The sequence below is a fragment of the Haliotis rufescens genome, unplaced genomic scaffold (genome assembly GCF_023055435.1).
Source record: "Haliotis rufescens isolate VD_foot unplaced genomic scaffold, xgHalRufe1.0.p SCAF_2, whole genome shotgun sequence".
In the NCBI taxonomy this organism is placed as follows: Eukaryota; Metazoa; Mollusca; class Gastropoda; order Lepetellida; family Haliotidae; genus Haliotis; species Haliotis rufescens.
Genome location: NW_025963890.1, coordinates 71,877,734 through 71,894,966, shown reverse-complemented (window position 1 = coordinate 71,894,966; position 17,233 = coordinate 71,877,734). Strand labels below are relative to the sequence as shown.

Sequence of the window (17,233 nt, the reverse complement as noted above, 5' to 3'; positions counted from 1 at the left end):
TTTATCGGATATGTTTAGCATGACGTACCATGGAAGCAGGTGGTTAGGTATATAGGATATGTAAGGCTTGACGTACCACGAAAGCAGGTGGTTCAGTATATCGGATATGCTTAGCATGACGTACGATAAAAGTATGTGGTTCAGTATATCGGAAATGTTTAGCATGACGTACGATGGCAGCAGGTGGTTCAGTATATCGGATATGTAAGGCATGACGTACGATGAAAGCAGGTGGTTTAGTATATCGGATATGCTTAGCAGGACGTACGATGAAAGCAGGTGGTTCAGTATATCGGATATGCTTAGCAGGACGTACAATGACAGCAGATGGTTCAGTATATCCGATATGCTTAGCAGGACGTACGATGAAAGCAGGTTGTTCAGTATATTAGATATGCTTAGAATGACGTACAATGAAAGCGGGTGGTTCAGTATATCCGATATGTTTAGCATAATGTACCATGAAAGCAGGTGGTTCAGTATATCTGATACGTATAGCATGACGTACCATGAAAGCAGGTGGATCAGTATATCGGATATGAATAGCATGACGTACGATGAAAGCAGGTGGTTCAGTATATCGGATGTGTTTAGCATGACGTACCATGAAACTAGGTGGTCAGTATATCGAATATGCTTAGCATGACGTACGATGAAAGCAGGTGGTTCAGTATATAGGATATGTTTAGCATGACGTACCATGAAAGAAGGTGGTTGAGTATATTGGATATGTTTAGCATGACAAACGATGAAAGCAGGTGGTTCAGTATATCGGATATGTTTAGCATGACGTACGATGAAAGCAGGAGGTTCAGTATATTAGATATGTTTAGCATGACGTACCAAGAAAGCAGGTGGTTCAGTATATTGGATATGTAAGGGATGACGTACAATGAAAGCAGGTGGTTCAGTATATCGGATATGTTTAGCATGATGAACGATGAAAGCAGGTGGTTCAGTATATCTGATATGTATAGCATGACGTACGATGAAAGCAGGTGGTTCAGTATATTGGATATGTAAGGCATGACGTACGATGAAAGCATGTGGTTCAGTATATCGGATATGTTTAGCATGACATACCATGAAAGCAGGTGGTTCAGTATATTGGATATGTTTAGCTTGACGTACCATGAAAGCAGGTGGTTCAGTATATTGGATATGTAAGGCATGACGTACCAAGAAAGCAGGTGGTTCAGTATATTGGATATGTAAGGCATGACGTACCAAGAAAGCAGGTGGTTCAGTATATTGGATATGTAAGGGATGACGTACCATGAAAGCAGTTGGTTCAGTATATCGGATATGTTTAGCATGATGAACGATGAAAGCAGGTGGTTCAGTATATCGGATATGTTTAGCATGATGAACGATGAAAGCAGGTGGTTCAGTATATCTGATATATATAGCATGACGTACGATGAAAGCAGGTGGTTCAGTATATTGGATATGTAAGGCATGACGTACGATGAAAGCATGTGGTTCAGTATATCGGATATGTTTAGCATGACATACCATGAAAGCAGGTGGTTCAGTATATTGGATATGTTTAGCTTGACGTACCATGAAAGCAGGTGGTTCAGTATATTGGATATGTAAGGCATGACGTACCATGAAAGCAGGTGGTTTAGTTGATTGGCTGTGTTAGACAACGCCCACACTAAAAGCATGTGATTATCAGTTCAACTTGGATATGAGACCATGCTATGGGATATTTTATAAAATCTTACCAGTGTCGTAGCCAGTCGGGTGGGGTTTGGGCAGTTGCCTTCCCTAGATTTTTTTATAGAAAACAGTTTTATTTGAATTAAGTTGGGGACAAGTTATACTTGTACAAATATTTGACACCCCTGTCAAAAAAAGTTAACTACGGCCTTGCTTACTGTAGTAACCTGCTCTATTGATACTCATGAAAGTCCTACCACGATGTACCATGACGTACCTTGTGAGCAGGTGGCTCCGCTAGCCACTGGAATCTGGGAAGAGAATGTTTTCCCGCGTGTCCTGACTAACGTCCGACTGCAGACTGTTGACAACGTTCTCCATATTGGTATCGCTGTCAGTTGGGCCAGAGTCGGCGGTGTCGTAAATACTGACGGTGTGTTCCTCGCCGCTCATCTGGCTGCCGGCCGTCCGACTGACCACGTCACTGGAGGGGGACGACTTCAGAAGGTTGGGGTCGGATAGACTGGAGTCAGACAACGAATAATCAGCAGAATTTGACCCAATGTAACTTTCATCCAGATTGTCCGAGGGGCTGGTGTCGTTGAGAGGGGAAGAGCCTTGGCTTGGGCAACGCAGCTGCTTCCAGAACGCGTTGTTATGTGGGCCAGCAACGCTGTCGCTGAACTCGACATCCTCTTCTGATCGCTCGGGGCTGTCAGGCGTCAAGCGTTGACTCTCCTCGTCTGTGCTGTCAATGTGACGCATCCCAGGGGTAGAGTTCGTACTGTTATGGGGAGGGGGTTCCGGAGTAATATCAATCTCAATATGAGGTTTGTGACAAGATATAATATTGTTTTCATATAAATTGCTGTTTTGAGGAGAGTTAGAGAACTGTCCCGTGCATTCTCCATCTCTGCACGCGGCAAGCAGCAAATGCTCAGTTTCCTCGTGATTAACCACGTCCCTCTTTAATATAGATTTCCTTTTAGTGGGCGGCGGTTCCAGTAAGGAGGGGCTAGAGCGCTGCTTCGGCGACAGTTTTTCTGAGTTAAGACGGCGGCTGGTGGGCTCGCAGCCTGCAAGGAAGGAATACAAGCTGACGTTACAAGCATGCTGAGCAGACATCTACCGTGACGTCACTTCACGACGAGAGGTGCGCGTAGGGAAGGGAGATAACTGGTAATGGCCTAAACAGGTATATAAGCATTGGCGTGGTTTTGGCAGTTGAGTATTTATACATGTTAAGGCTAGATCATGTATGGGGTAGAGTATATGGGCTACACTGGGTGCATTTGTTTGACCTCCAGTAACAAATTTGATTCGAATATTTGCAACCTTGGAGACCAAACGAAAGCACTAGGATTACACAGAGAGACTGTAAGCATCTGTTGAATGAGACGGCGGGAGATAGCACGTGCTCGATGGGTGAAGCAACGTCACTGCATTGTGAGGGGTGGTGGTTGACGTCGAGGTCAGCGGATGGATGTACGAGGGGAACGGACGGACGCACGAACTGGTGTGACCACACACAAGCAGAGCCACGGACAGCTGGACGTAAGAAGCCAGCTGACCGCGGACAGTTATCATCATTCTAGGGGAGACAACAATGACTGACCAACTGACCGACACAGCATGGGTGGCCGGGAACGAACACATGGGGGTACGTCAAGCCAGAGCCCACAGAAAATCACCCCAAGAAGTAATTTCATCCCCTGAAATTTAGAAATGACCAAAAGTCCAATTTTATTATTACACCGCATGGACATAACAAGAATTTCGGCTTTCAGTTGATATGCCAAAAGATGAAAATTTGAAGTGGAGCTCTCCCTTTAAGTCGTGGTTGACGGGGAGAAATCTCTCCTTATATATCGCCACACCAGTGCACGTGTCATAATGCATAAAGCGCCCTCTTGCGGTACAACTTGACTCACCTCACTTAGTTGAGCAGAAACCTTTCATCTGGAATAAAATTAGGCGTCAAGCCATCGTCAGTAAAGGTTCTTCTGAACACTTATATATATGTTTTGGAGTGTAATAACGTACAGTGGTGACAAACACAATCATATCCAATAACACATACACATACAAGAACATGTTTATACTATCATGAATTTTAATACGATTTCACCTTAACAACCTACCGTGTTCGTTATCTGTTCAGCAGCCCATTGATGCCCTACGACTGACTACCACTACAAGATATGTCATTTAAAGAATATGCATATTTTAACAATACACATGACATCTACTTTTAACCAAATCTTTACAAACGTTATTAAATAAACTAGAAACCGGCCAGCATGCATGTTATATCAAAGTCAGATAAAATATATGGCATGCTAAACTCCTAAAATAGAATGTCTTAAATAAATAAAGTGCAAACATCTCACATTCCATTAAATACTGGATTCACACTAAGGAAGTAAACCGTTGCATAATGTACGTGTTCTATAACGCAAGAATACACTATGGCTTTATTAGCGTGTGGGTGGTTCTCATACGGTGCAATAAAGAATAAAATAATATGAAGCATCTTGGAAATTGTTCAAACGGCTATCTTATCTACAAAAGAATGTATTGGTCCTTACCTACAGCGGCAAAATTAACATCGTGAGATTTCACACGTCTGTCCTATTTTTCCAAATAACAGCAACAATGCAGTATACCAGAAACTTCCGCCATTTTGGTAAGGGATGTGCACAAGCTCATTCCTTAGTAACGGTTTGTAAGTTTTTCAGACACAAATTTTGTCACCTCGCTAAAATAACAGGGGGTTTGGGGTTCTTGTCCCCCAATCAACAGCTTGAATCAAATGCATTCGTAAGAAAATGAAACGTTTAATTGCCAAAGTAGATACAAAATACTTGTTTACTGAAATGCTCTTCCATCGGAGGTCACTGATGAGGTTGTCGCACGCCATGATGGAATTTCTATTTTCGAGTACTTTTTTATGTTGATGTCCAATTTTCGATGTTTATGTATCGCTTTGATTTTCAGTTTCAAGATAAAATCATGTTAAACCATACAAATTCAAGCGGGGTCATTTTTCTGCCTGTTTTGAGCTTTTTTGCCCTATTTTTCCAGTAGTGATGGTTTCGCATGCGACCTTATTTGTAGCATCAAACAAACATGGCGGATTGGTGTTCGGTATAATGCATGTGTACCCAAATAACAGTAAAAATAAGGGATTACAACTGATCAATCGAGCTATGCATTGATTCATCCGCTCGGCTTCAGTAAGTCTGACTTTCAAATGAACGCGGAAGGGGAGATAACTCAGTACTGCTTACCGATCATGTCCATGTATAATCCTGTCATGTTGGGTTCGAATCCCCGGTTCTTCCTGATTATTGTCGGCACCACACACAGATTTCAACAAAATGGGAAAGGTATTGTACCTACATTACTCTGGCCTTGCAAACAATCACAAAGCAGACGGGTTGTGGGGTTTACCGCAGTATTTGGGTCCCCAAATCGGAACGAACGTTTTTACGTTTTTACGGAAGTTGTCGAATGAGAATAACGTTCCACGCATGCGCACTTCGTTATTTACGGTCGGAGCGAAAGGATTTGTAGACCGTCAGTTTTTTCTACCGAACGCTGTCGAAATTTGAAGGTAGAAAACGGGGGTGGTAACCTTATTGCGGGAACCGTATTGCGATACGTATCACGATATATTGTATAATTCTCAATTTTGATTTCAGAAGCAATTTGAAAGACCAGTGTATGAATTGAAGTTCATAAATGGAACAAAAAACAGTTGCTGGAACAACGTAATGTTTGATCTATCGTATTTTCTTGAGTATAGCGCATACGTTTTTGTGCATTATACATGGCATGAGTTGTGATGTTTTTCCCCCAACGCAAAGACATAACCGCGAGCACTAAACACTGGAAACACCATGTCAATAAATCTGCACTGAAGTACGCAATTTAATCTTGTAATTACACAGACTGATTATAAAAAAAACCCTGTTCATTGTATATCTGGACTTATGTTTGAAATCTATATTATTCATTTTATTCACAATTTCACGCAATATTGGCAGAGGCATTGGTCTCTGACATTAGTGTGTGAAGTGATCGGTAGATCACACAACTAACCGTTATTTACAGCAACCACGGTCCGATTACCGCTATAGTTGACAGAGAATGCATACATATATCATAAATGACATACTTTGACTCGTTGAAAGTCATATTTGTTGTAGTTTGACTATCATATGTCAGCATAAAGTTTTCAAGATTGCGAACGCGAGCGCCTGGACGGTGACTGGTCAAATTATTTCACCGCAAGAAATATTGCGATCAGCTGTACCAAAGTGCAACGCTTATGGTTATTATTAATTCAAACATATAAAGTAAAAGCTGCAACTAAAATAACATGATATTGGAATATAGTATTCCTGATAAAATAATTGTTTCAGATACAATTCTTCCGATCACTGCTTCAAAAGTTTCGAAGTTATATAATTGGGAAATCTTTAACCAATTCACCGGTACATTGGGAGAAAACGTGTGTACAGCTGATTGCTGTTTCCGGCTTAGTTTACGAGAAAATACAACAATGCCTAGCAGGACAAGAATTACAATTTAAACATTGAATGAACATGTCTTGTGATGTTTTATATCAAATTTCTAATTTGTAGTGAATTAATTTTTTAGTTTTAGTTTTTTAATTTAGTTTATTGTCCCCCATTCGCTGAATGGATAAGATGTCGTTTTTTTTCTGCGCATAATACTCGAAAAAATCTTTTTTTTTCTCCAAAATACTGAATACTCATTTAACAAATACGCACGGATGCACGCTCCGTGTCTTTGGCAAGTGTATAACATTAAACACATGGTAGAAATCGCATTTTGAAATCACCCGATATATCGAGGATTAAAAATGATATTGTGATACGTATCGTAGAAAGCGTGAACCTCAATATACCGGTAATACCGCGTAAATAGGCTCCAAACTATAGCTTAAAAACTGTTCCAACACTTTCTTTTTTTGTTACAACTTTTGAACTTCACGTACATACCTGAACATACGCATACACACGTGTGATAAGCGCCGCTATAAGTCTGTTATGATACGAGGTTTGGATGTTTGTTTGAGACATTTAATTTTTCTAGAAAACAAGTATTTTAACATCGGTAGTAAGAGTTGTTCCCCTTGGGCCACTACTGTGTCCTATTTGGCCCTGAGCTTGGTTTGACTTTCAGAGTGGTCGCCCTTGGCCAATTGGGGAACGCCTTCATTCGTCACCACTCGCATGTTTCCGTAACCTACAACAAGGTCTACATTCGGCTTGTCCGGGAACGGGACGAGTTGTCACGAATGGGGACGCTTTCCTTCCACAAATTACAAACAGTATGGCCGAAGTCAATTTCGAAAATTGTTTTGATATCAGCCAACCCTCCCAGTAGAATTATTGGTTTTTGGTGATTGCGCTTTTTACAATATTTTTTGTGGGCACTACTTCAAGACATGCATTTTTCTGTGGAAGGTGGAGCCGAATATTATTTACAATACATTTTTGTCAGCCACCAAGCATGTCCAGTGAACAACTTTTTTAAAGGAAAAAAGGTAAAATCTGTCTTTCTAATATTTTCTGGAACCAGTATTTTTCCAAAAAAATATACAAAAAAATACAAAGGACCATTGTCACTATATTCATTGTACGCCCCGCCCATAATGCTACATGGTTGGCATGTGTGTGAGATAGTACAAAGGTTAACAACATTTCTGAGGACAGACACGCCCACACTTGGCGATGACCCACCTGATTTAGTGCTGGCGATGAGATGATAGTTGGCCAGTTTCCGTCCCGTGGCCGGGCTGGCGTGAAGGCGACTGGCGAGAGACACGGCCTTCCTGAATTTTAACTTTGGCTTTGTATATTCCTGTGAATGTAGATTGTCAGTGGAGCAGTAACTCCGCTCTTTCACTTCCGAGAAGCGGGGATGTTTCTCAACAGAAAGCGATTTATGTCTTTTAAAGCTAGATTTCTGAGGGTGCGCCATCTTCGCTTGAAGAAGTCCCTTAGATGGCGAGTGCGGTTGTGAGGAGGACTGAACGGGGGAGCCCTGAGCGGAGGCACACTCCCATGTCGTAGACAACCCAGTCTCTAGCTGCTGCACAACCTGGTTTGAGGGAGCGAACTGAACTTCCGGTCTGTTAAATCCGGTTTCCTGTTGCGCGTCGGTCTGAAGGTCGTTGAGGAGGTTCTGGTAGGCGTGAGACTCCGGGGGGACATTGGGGTTGGTATATCCCCCCGTGTCCTCTAAAGGGTTAACATAGAGGTTGTGTTTTGGCGTGTCCGAAGAAGGTGGGCCTGTGATAGAAGGGCTGTTCTGTGGGTGGGTGACACAGCTCGTGAACGTATCGGTGCTCGTCGAACTGTTCTGGCGGTAGAGTTGTTTCATTTCGATACAACTTTTATCAGGCGTAATCCGCTCATAACGTCCCTGAAAACAACCAAACAGTCTTTTATTAACAGACACCCATCCTTAATATTCCTACTTATTCAAATTATCTTGAAAAGCGTGAATTAAATACGACATTACTGTTCTGGTTAGTTTGTTTATTAGGTGTTGTTTAACGCCGCACTCAGCAATATTTCACCTATATGATGGCGGTCTGTAAATAATCGTGTCTGGAGAAGACAGTCCAGTGACTGACATCATGAGCATCGACCTACTCAACTGTGATACGATGACATACATCAACCAAGTCAGCGAGCCTGACCACCCGATCCCGTAATTTGCCTCTTACAATCATGGGTTGCTGAAGACTAATTCATCACGGAATTTCACGGGGGGTTCTGGTCGGTACTAGTTTTTGCCCAACAGAATTAGCGAGTGAGGGAGTATTGCTTCACGCCGTATCAGCAATCTTGCAGCTATTCGCGGCGGTCAAATGCATCTGTCTTTTCAGGTCTTTAAAGACCGAGATGTTGAGAAGTTTAATCTTCTTTAATCGCAAAAACACGTTTCTTGGGATAAAAAATATATAAATATCTCCAAAAAACAAACTCTTTACATTACGTCACAAACACTCAAGAAGAATACACGCAAAATGCTCACCTTCACGACCACCCCGAAAAGTTTGACAATTACTACAATAACCACGTGACATACTCTACTATGACGTCATAGCGTGCAGTGTGTGCCGGGTGAAGCTAAGCTGATATAAAGTTGTTCCTTGTCGCTACAGAGGAGACTAAACAATGGGAAGTCTAATCAACTATCAACTAGTCAACTATCAACTAGTCAACTAGAGCATTTCTCACACATTACGTCTGCAATATCCAGCATCTTAAGTAGATATCATCTGATCTTCTGATAATTTCAATGCGCCGGATTGAATATATGCCCCATAAGAAAGAGTTATGGTCAATAACGTTGTTTTGTTCCTTTCAGAATGTAGCCAAGGTCACAGAGTTACGATCGAGTGTTGCTTCGATTGTATGATATTCGACCGTTCTTTTCAAGGTCATTGTGTGTGTCAATCTCGCGATTCTTTGCTGGTTACGTGTCAGCATTGCTTATTAAACGTGTGTAGTTGTAGCACACGTATATCAAAGTACAAGCTATCACAACAGTCGGAGTGAGTGAGCGAATTCGGTATACGCTGATTTTAACAGCATTTCAGTTATATCACAGCGCGTCATGCAGGTCTTAGTTGTTTACCACTTCAGTGAAGTCTTGCCTACGGGAGCTGACAAACCAAGAATCATAAGGGCGAATCCACATTTCGAATCCAAAACACAGGATTCTGGCACACCTAAGGGAAGCAACTCGGCATGTCGAAATGCGACGCTTCATTACATCAAAAGCGTGGAAAATGAGTATTAATATACGAGGTGTTTACAATGACCACCTTATCCGACCAGTGAGTTAGGAAATAAACAAACTGTGTGTTCAAAGCCAAGCTAAGTTATCTGCACATTTTAAGCATGAAACCGTGAATTTGAAAAAAGGTCAGCGTGAGGTTTCAAATGATAAATTTAGCGCGGTTAAATCGAAAGATAACCTAGCTTAGTTTCAATTTGATGTGATTATTGTGATTTGAAACATCTCACTGATCAATCAGAGTCAATCAGAGTAGAATCTTTAAACAATATTTCAGTTATATACCGGCGTCTTAGCAACATAAGGGATGCCAGAACTGATGCCATTCAGATGTCAAAACAAAGTCCAATCTTAATAAAATCAGACCCCTCTGCCCGAAGATTTGAGATGACCTCCATACGAGGTCGCGTCAGGTGAACTTTATTATCAGCCAATCGGCTTCGAGGGTTCTCAATTAAGTGAGAAGGAAGCTTTCAGGCAAGCAAACATGATTTCTGTGTCTCGAAAACGAATATAATCGGAGAGTTCCAAATGCAAAAAAATAAAGCAGCTCTGTTAAAATATTGTGGATATTTTTTACATCCTGCCATTTTCTGAGCTCCAGGGTGAGGTGAGGTGAGGTGAGGTGAGGTAAGTAGGGTGTAACGTCGCGTCCAAGATTATTGCGCTTATATAGCGACGTGCATGCACGTGTGTATGTGTGGCTACTTTGGGTAGTCACCACTCAGACACAATATACTAAATCTGAGCCGACCAGTTCTTGTTTTAGACCCTTAATGCCGAGTGCTAAGCAACACCTAATAACAACAAGTACCATCTTTTAACGTCGTATGGAATGACGCGGCCGGGGATCGAACCCCGGACCTTCCGGGCGGACACTAGACCACTAGACCACGGAGACGGTTTTGAGCTCTAGGGCATCAACGCACACATGGATGGACTATCGACGGTCTCTGTGCTCTGTGTATTTATTTTTTGCTGAGAACGAAATTTCCGAATCGAGGTGTCGAGGAAAGAGAGCGATATTTACAAGTGAGTGAAGCGTTCAGACGAGCAAACGAGCAAACCTGACCTCAAAAGCGATATAATCGGGAATTTCCGAATCCATGTGTTGAAGAGATGAAGCCGGATCGTCTTAGAAAGCTGATATCTGAATGTCCAAAGGCACACGCTTCCTTAATTTAGATAGGGCGACTTTCTATGGAGGTGCCGTCAGATCTTCAGGCAGAGAAGTGTCGTATTGGCGTGAAAGATCTTATTTACATATGTGTACGTGCTGCGTTTGGCACGTGAAGACTCGCTGTTATTGTGTGTGATCTGTGAACAGATACTGAGATTGTGTGGGTGGAGGATGTAATGAAATGGGGTGTTAAGCGACTCGTGGTGTGAGGATGAGATGAGAGGAAACGGGCACCGGTGTTATGCGACTGGGATGGGGTGGGTTGAGGATAGTTTGTGTGGTGGGGATTGTGTCTGTGGTGGGGGTGGGGTAGGGATAGGATGTGGTGGGGGATAAGATGAAATGGGATGGGGTGGGGTGGTGTGAGGATGAGATGAGAGGAAATGGGCATGGGATGGGGTGGGTTGAGGATAGTTTGTGTGGTGGGGATTGTGTGTGGTGGGGGTTGGGTGGGGTGTGGATGGGACGTGGTGGGGGATAAGATGAAATGGGTTGGGGTGGTGTGGTGTGAGGATGAGATGAGAGGAAATTGACACCCTTGTTATGCGACTGGGATGGGGTGGGTTGAGGATATTTTGTGTGGTGGGGATAGGCTGGGGATTGTGTGGGTGGGGTGGAAATGGGACGTGGTGGGGGATACGATTAAATGGGATGGTGTGGGGTGGGGTGGGGGTGAGATGAGAGGCAATGGGCACCTGTTTATGGGGGTGGGGGTGGTGTTTGATTTGGGTGGCGATTGGATGAGATGGAATATTATGGGGCGAGTTTGGAGTATGTTGGGAATTGGATATGGTTTTGCGGGGCAGGGGCTGGCATTGGGCTGGCATTGGGCTGTGGCGTGTGATGGGGATGACGTGAAACGGGGTGGGGATGAGATGTGACAAGATGGGGTGGGCTAGGATAAGACAGGAACTCTCCAGAATCCATTCGCACGGCAACAATACAACGAAAACAGTGTGTACTCGTAATCAATCCGGACAAGTTGCATCACAGAAACTCATCACAAACATCTGTTAAATAAGCTGCTCAATTCACTTCCAGTGGGAATGATTAGTTTGCTGCTTACAAAAAAACGCCACCAACAGCCAAAGTATAAACTGCAACGTTGGCGAAAACTGTTACTGCTTGAAATGCTCCTCACCGCTCGAGGCATCCAACTGACTGGATCGATAGAGCGTGCATCCTAGTCACTGCCCTCGCACAAACTGGTGTTTACACGGTAAGGGGTAACATTGAAACCCCATTTCCTTGTTAGCAGACTAAATGTTGATGGACATGCGGTGGTACCTTGAATGGTGCTCTACCATAATAAGTGCTGACCTGTGTTGAAAGTAGCCCAACAGAAGCACCAACAGTCGTTGGAGTGAGAGAACCCGTAGTTTATTACTAACCTCGACAGATGGATGAAGCGGCCGCCGTAACAGTCCCTGGTATAGCTAGTGTTGGAGGGAAGGGTTAGAAATGAGAGAAACAGTCTATAGCTTCTGAACCAGTCGTGAGTGAGGTGGGTTTAACGCCGTTTTGAACAGTATTTCAGTCATATCACGGTGTATCAGAATGTGGGAGGGCATTGCCAATTTGGTGAAACCACAGGGAGGACATGATACGGACAAAAAAGTATCAAAGCGATCAAGGTTTCGAACCCACGATCATAGGATTCTGGCACACCAAGGGACGCAACTCTGCACATAGATTAAAACTAAGCCAGCCGTGCGCCAGAAGTAACAAAGCAGTGACAAGTTTGCATGCGCGTTCCTTTTGCTAAAGTTAAGCGTGCTTAGTATTTTGTCTAAATATGTTTAATATGGATTATGCATTCATATGATGTTTACTGTTTATTAGAATCAAAACTAGCATTGTAAGACATTTCTTATCATTCCTATTGAACACAAACACAATAACTGTACAAGAATTACACCAAAATGCACAACACACAAAACGTGTGGCAACTTGTAACACAGGCAGGGAACCACATACAGTGAAACCTCGATAGTCCGGCAACCCTGCATTCCGGGCGGTGTAGTTAGGAACGATCAAATATATCCAAAGGAATATTGCTCTGTACCCATTGTTCGTTAATCCGGACTATTTCTATAGGTACGGTGCCGTCTGGATTAACGAGGTCTCACAGTATCTGTTTATTGTTGATACCCCTCGAGAAACTTTCACTTTTAAATATTTAATTTATCCTTGCAAATCACGTTGTCACACTTACTAAAACATAAATTAACATGTCTTAGGTTTAAACACTTTGAAAATCTATTACATATTTTAGATAGCATCACAAGAAATATGATAACATATATTAGATATCAGTTGGAACTATGCTGACATTTATATATATCATATTGTTTTATCATTTTTTTGCAACAAATATAACATATGATAGATTTCTCGACATTGCTACAAAAACTCACTTAAGATATGACTACTCTCGTCAACAAAACATATATTATACAGTAAACTACGGATACAACGAACTCAAAGGGACCACTGATATTAGTTTGATATAACCGTGGTTCGGTTTCAGCATGTAAACAGCACATATACAGTCAATGGCCGGGACCAAAAATATGTTCGTTATATCCGTCAGTTCGTTATAAGCGTGTTCGTTATAAAAGTAGTTTACGGTATGTCACTTTGGAACAGCTATGCCTATATCTATATGAATCATATTTTTTTATATAACTTCTTTGCAACAAATAGCATGTGCTTATCACTACTTTGTAACAAAAGGTAACTCACATAACTATAATTACTTTAACAAATCAAATAACAAATATTTGAGAATAATATTCACTAAATTAGTACAAATATATAAATATATTTTAAATGCTACTGTGGTACAATTATGATAATTTGTTATGATCGGATTCGTACCTCATCCATTTACAATCACATCATAATACGTATGATATATGTTTTGTAAATGACGAAAGAAATAAAGTCAATTTCTGAAGCACTACAATAGTAGTATGTCTCAAGCGTGAATCTGCATGCCAAGCCCATAACACTAATTCTCTAAACGCGTGCAAATGCACAGGTAAATGACCCACCTAATCACACGGCAACTCGCGTTTACAAGGATTGTCAATACACTTGATTATATTTCAGCCGAACACGTCTATGCGCATGCCTAATGAGGTGTTAAACTGGTTATGAATGATGTTAATGTGCGCACAGTGCGCACGGCCGCGGAGACCTATCAGAGTGGATGACATGTTTTTAGTTGCCCGGGTTCTATTGAATGATGGCTTAAGAACCAAAGCGTTGTTATAGTTCGAAATGGACACACTTTATCGAAGTATGTCGGTTTCTGATTACATTTAATTATTTAATGAGAATAATTGCGTAGATCAAAATATTCAACCTTATGTAATCAACATAAAGACGCTTACTCACTGGACACCATTTATATACAGTAAGACCTCATTAATCCGCACTCCGTTGGTCGGAAATCCCCACAATACAGACTTTCTTTGGGGACTATTATATTAATATCAAAGTAGTATTTCTCAGTATCAGGGATACGTTAATCTGGAAAACTTGTTTATCCGGACGTTTTCGTAGGAATGGTATTTCCGAATTAAAGAGGTTCGCTGCACAACGTTATCCCTGCATGCTCTTGGAAGATGTGTAATAGAATGAAAATTAACACAGCTATTATAACACTCTGAGACAATATCGCACCGCGAGCTACACTTCTCTCACTGGTAAACGCGTGTTCTCTAAAAGTAAGAAGAAATATACCACTCAAAAGAAGTTAAAGAAGATTAACTATAGTAATATGAAAGAATGAGGTGTTCTTTAATTTCCTTTGAGTAGTATATATAACGTTACAATTTAATCGATAAGGCGAGGAATAATAAAACCTGTCCCCACGTGGTTTGAAGGGATGGATTTTGTGTTCATTTTGCGCAATGTAATTGAATTATAACTTGAGAGTGAGCTCTCTTAAGAGCAATACTCCACTTAATATTTCGTGCATTAATAACGGTCTAACGTCAAGTTGAAGTAAATTTCATATTCCGGTAAACGAAGGTCAGATGAAGGTTGAATGATTGTGGTTAACGGTAATTATTGATTAAAATGTATTAAAGTTGCTCAACCTTGTGTGGTGTGTCTGTATGTGGTCCTCCTGTCATACAAACAACAACGAGTGCCCGGAACATGTATAACACATTGCGTTAACGGACGAGCACATGGTGAAAGCAGCACGAAGCATCAAGAAGCTCAATCAGGGTTCTGTGTAGCATAGCCAGCTGGACAATGGTCAGTTGTGTGGTGATGAGTGAGAATGCATGGTTATCTATGATTAGGCGAGACGTATGGCTAAAATGGACACCACTAAGACACACAGTGCATGTGTGATAGTGACACGGGTTAGCTGGACAATGGTCAGTTGTGTCGTGATGAGTGAGAATGCATGGTTATCTATCATTAGGTGAGACGTATGGCTACAATTGACACACAGTGCATGTGTGATAGTGACACGGGTTGGCTGGGAGAGATCTACCATGGACAAACTGCCGGAAACATTCACCTCTGACCTACCAGCTTCAGAAGCAACAAGAATCGATTTCAGCATCTGAGAAAAAACTAAGAACGTGTTTCTAAATCGTAGCATTGTGGCTCGGAAGCATGAAGGGGACATTAGCATCAAATCAGCAGCACTGATTGGAACCTGATTTGGACGTTCGCCTACACAAATAGGGATACATCGAGGACGCGGCGTCGATAACAATTCCATTGAGCAAATTTATCCTGCATCTCGATAGGATGTTGCAGGGATGAAATTCCTCTCTTCACGTCGTCTCTATATTACACAACTACAACGAGCAAGCAAATTCTACAGATACCAATCTGGCGTGTGACAGATGAACCTTAAATAATGACCGAGGGGGATATGGTTAATCTACCAGCGAGGTTGGAGCTTGTTGCAAGCTGACTCCCTTAATTCTTACGTCCGTAATGGTATTTCTTGTAATGTGATTTTTTTACGATGTGTTGAGAATAACTTCGGCTACAACGCATGGGTGATCATTGGCTCTAATCTATGGTGCTGACCTGTTCCAGTTTCATTGCCAGTTGATCTTGATGGAGAAGAAGTGTCGTTGTTATCTCACTACAAGTTTTGTATTTTTTTCTGTAGCTAATTCGGAAATCGTTGCACCGCGCTTCACTATCGAGAGGAGGAAATCGCTTATGCCAGCTTGGTAGAAAGCACGGGAGACTGGGTTATGGCCCTTGTGTGGCCGCTGTGTAGAGTTAGGGCTTGTGGGTGTCTTCTACTGCTATTAATCTCAACCCGAGAGAGAGAGAGAGAGAGAGAGAGAGAGAGAGAGAGAGAGAGAGAGAGAGAGAGAGAGAGAGAGAGATGGTTACGTAGTTTTGAATACTACAACTTTCTTCATAAACACATCTTCCTGGTGCGAACCGAGAGAGAGTTTTGCCTCTATATCACGGTGTACGTGTGTGAGCGTCCGTCTGGGTGAGTAGTCGGACCCGCAGTTCAGCGTCGGTGTATGTCTGTATGTGTGTGTGTGGGTGCGTGCGTCTGTGTATGTCAGATTTCCTTCTACATCTCGACCCCCGGGTATGTGGGTGTGGGTGTGGACTTCTAGACAGTCATTTCTCTTTTTCTCGACTTCCGATTTGTGTATTTGTGCGTGCGTGCGTAAAGACCAATAAACACCTTGTCCAATATATTTCGGTTTAAGGGTTAGTGTGCTTTTGCCATTCCTATCTCGACCCCTGAGTTCATGTGTGCCGTTTGACTGACTGATATGTCTCTTTTGTATGGACACTGGTTATGTCGACCGTTTCTTGACGCCTTCACCTCGGGATATTGGTAATTATTGAAGAATATGAAAGAAATTGACCCACACGTATCCCCACAGCATGTTAATTACACACTGATACATTTATAACTTGTGCGAAATGTAACATGTACTAAGGCCTACCACATACTAGCTGCACATCACGATTTCCTTTAGACATTAATCACTGGTATTAAGTCAATTTTAAATATGGCTGCCACGCCAAATGTTTAGCTTATTGTGATAATGTCTGAGGGTATAGAGGTGAGATATACAGGGGGAATGTTAGGCCACAATCTGGTAACATCATACTAACTTCTTATCAAATGTTCATAATTCTTGCAACAGTGACTCAGCCAGTTTCAATATTGCCGCCATTGCAACCATTATAATGGATGCCATAATTTGGTTGCCACTAACAAAACTTCAGCTTCAAAGGTATTGTGGTTCCTTAGATGATATGTGGGATGAACAACGCGCCATAAGCTCCCATAAACTGAAAGTTCAGGTGAGCTACAAGAAAAATAATTCTAGAAAACCTCTTTCGGTGTCCATACTGCATCTGACACAACTGATCACAAGGTGGAATCGAGAAGTAGATATTTATTCATGTAATAAGTTAAAACATTCCAACAGAGTACAGGAATCCAACAAAACGGTTTGTAGTAACAGTGTGGTACATACATACATACAGGCTAGTTGAGCCATGACGGGGTGCGCGATG

General features: G+C 42.0%; 1 protein-coding gene across 6 annotated transcripts in view; it reads right to left on the bottom strand.

The window, feature by feature from the left end:
- LOC124133193 (potassium voltage-gated channel subfamily B member 2-like) overlaps positions 1–17,233 on the bottom strand; it is a 267,976-nt gene that overhangs the window by 8,526 nt on the left and 242,217 nt on the right. For 4 of the 6 annotated variants that reach the window (XM_046497469.2, XM_048400513.1, XM_046497468.2 and 1 more), the window contains 2 exons: positions 7,440–8,124; positions 1,943–2,741 (listed from right to left, as the gene is read on the bottom strand). In XM_046497469.2, the coding sequence (XP_046353425.2) occupies positions 1,963–2,741; positions 7,440–8,124 (1,464 nt within the window). In that variant the 3' untranslated portion in view covers positions 1,943–1,962. Of the gene's footprint in view, positions 1–1,942; positions 2,742–3,596; positions 3,625–7,439; positions 8,125–17,233 lie in introns of those variants that run through there. The other 2 variants (XM_048400514.1, XM_048400515.1) reach the window with 2 other exon arrangements.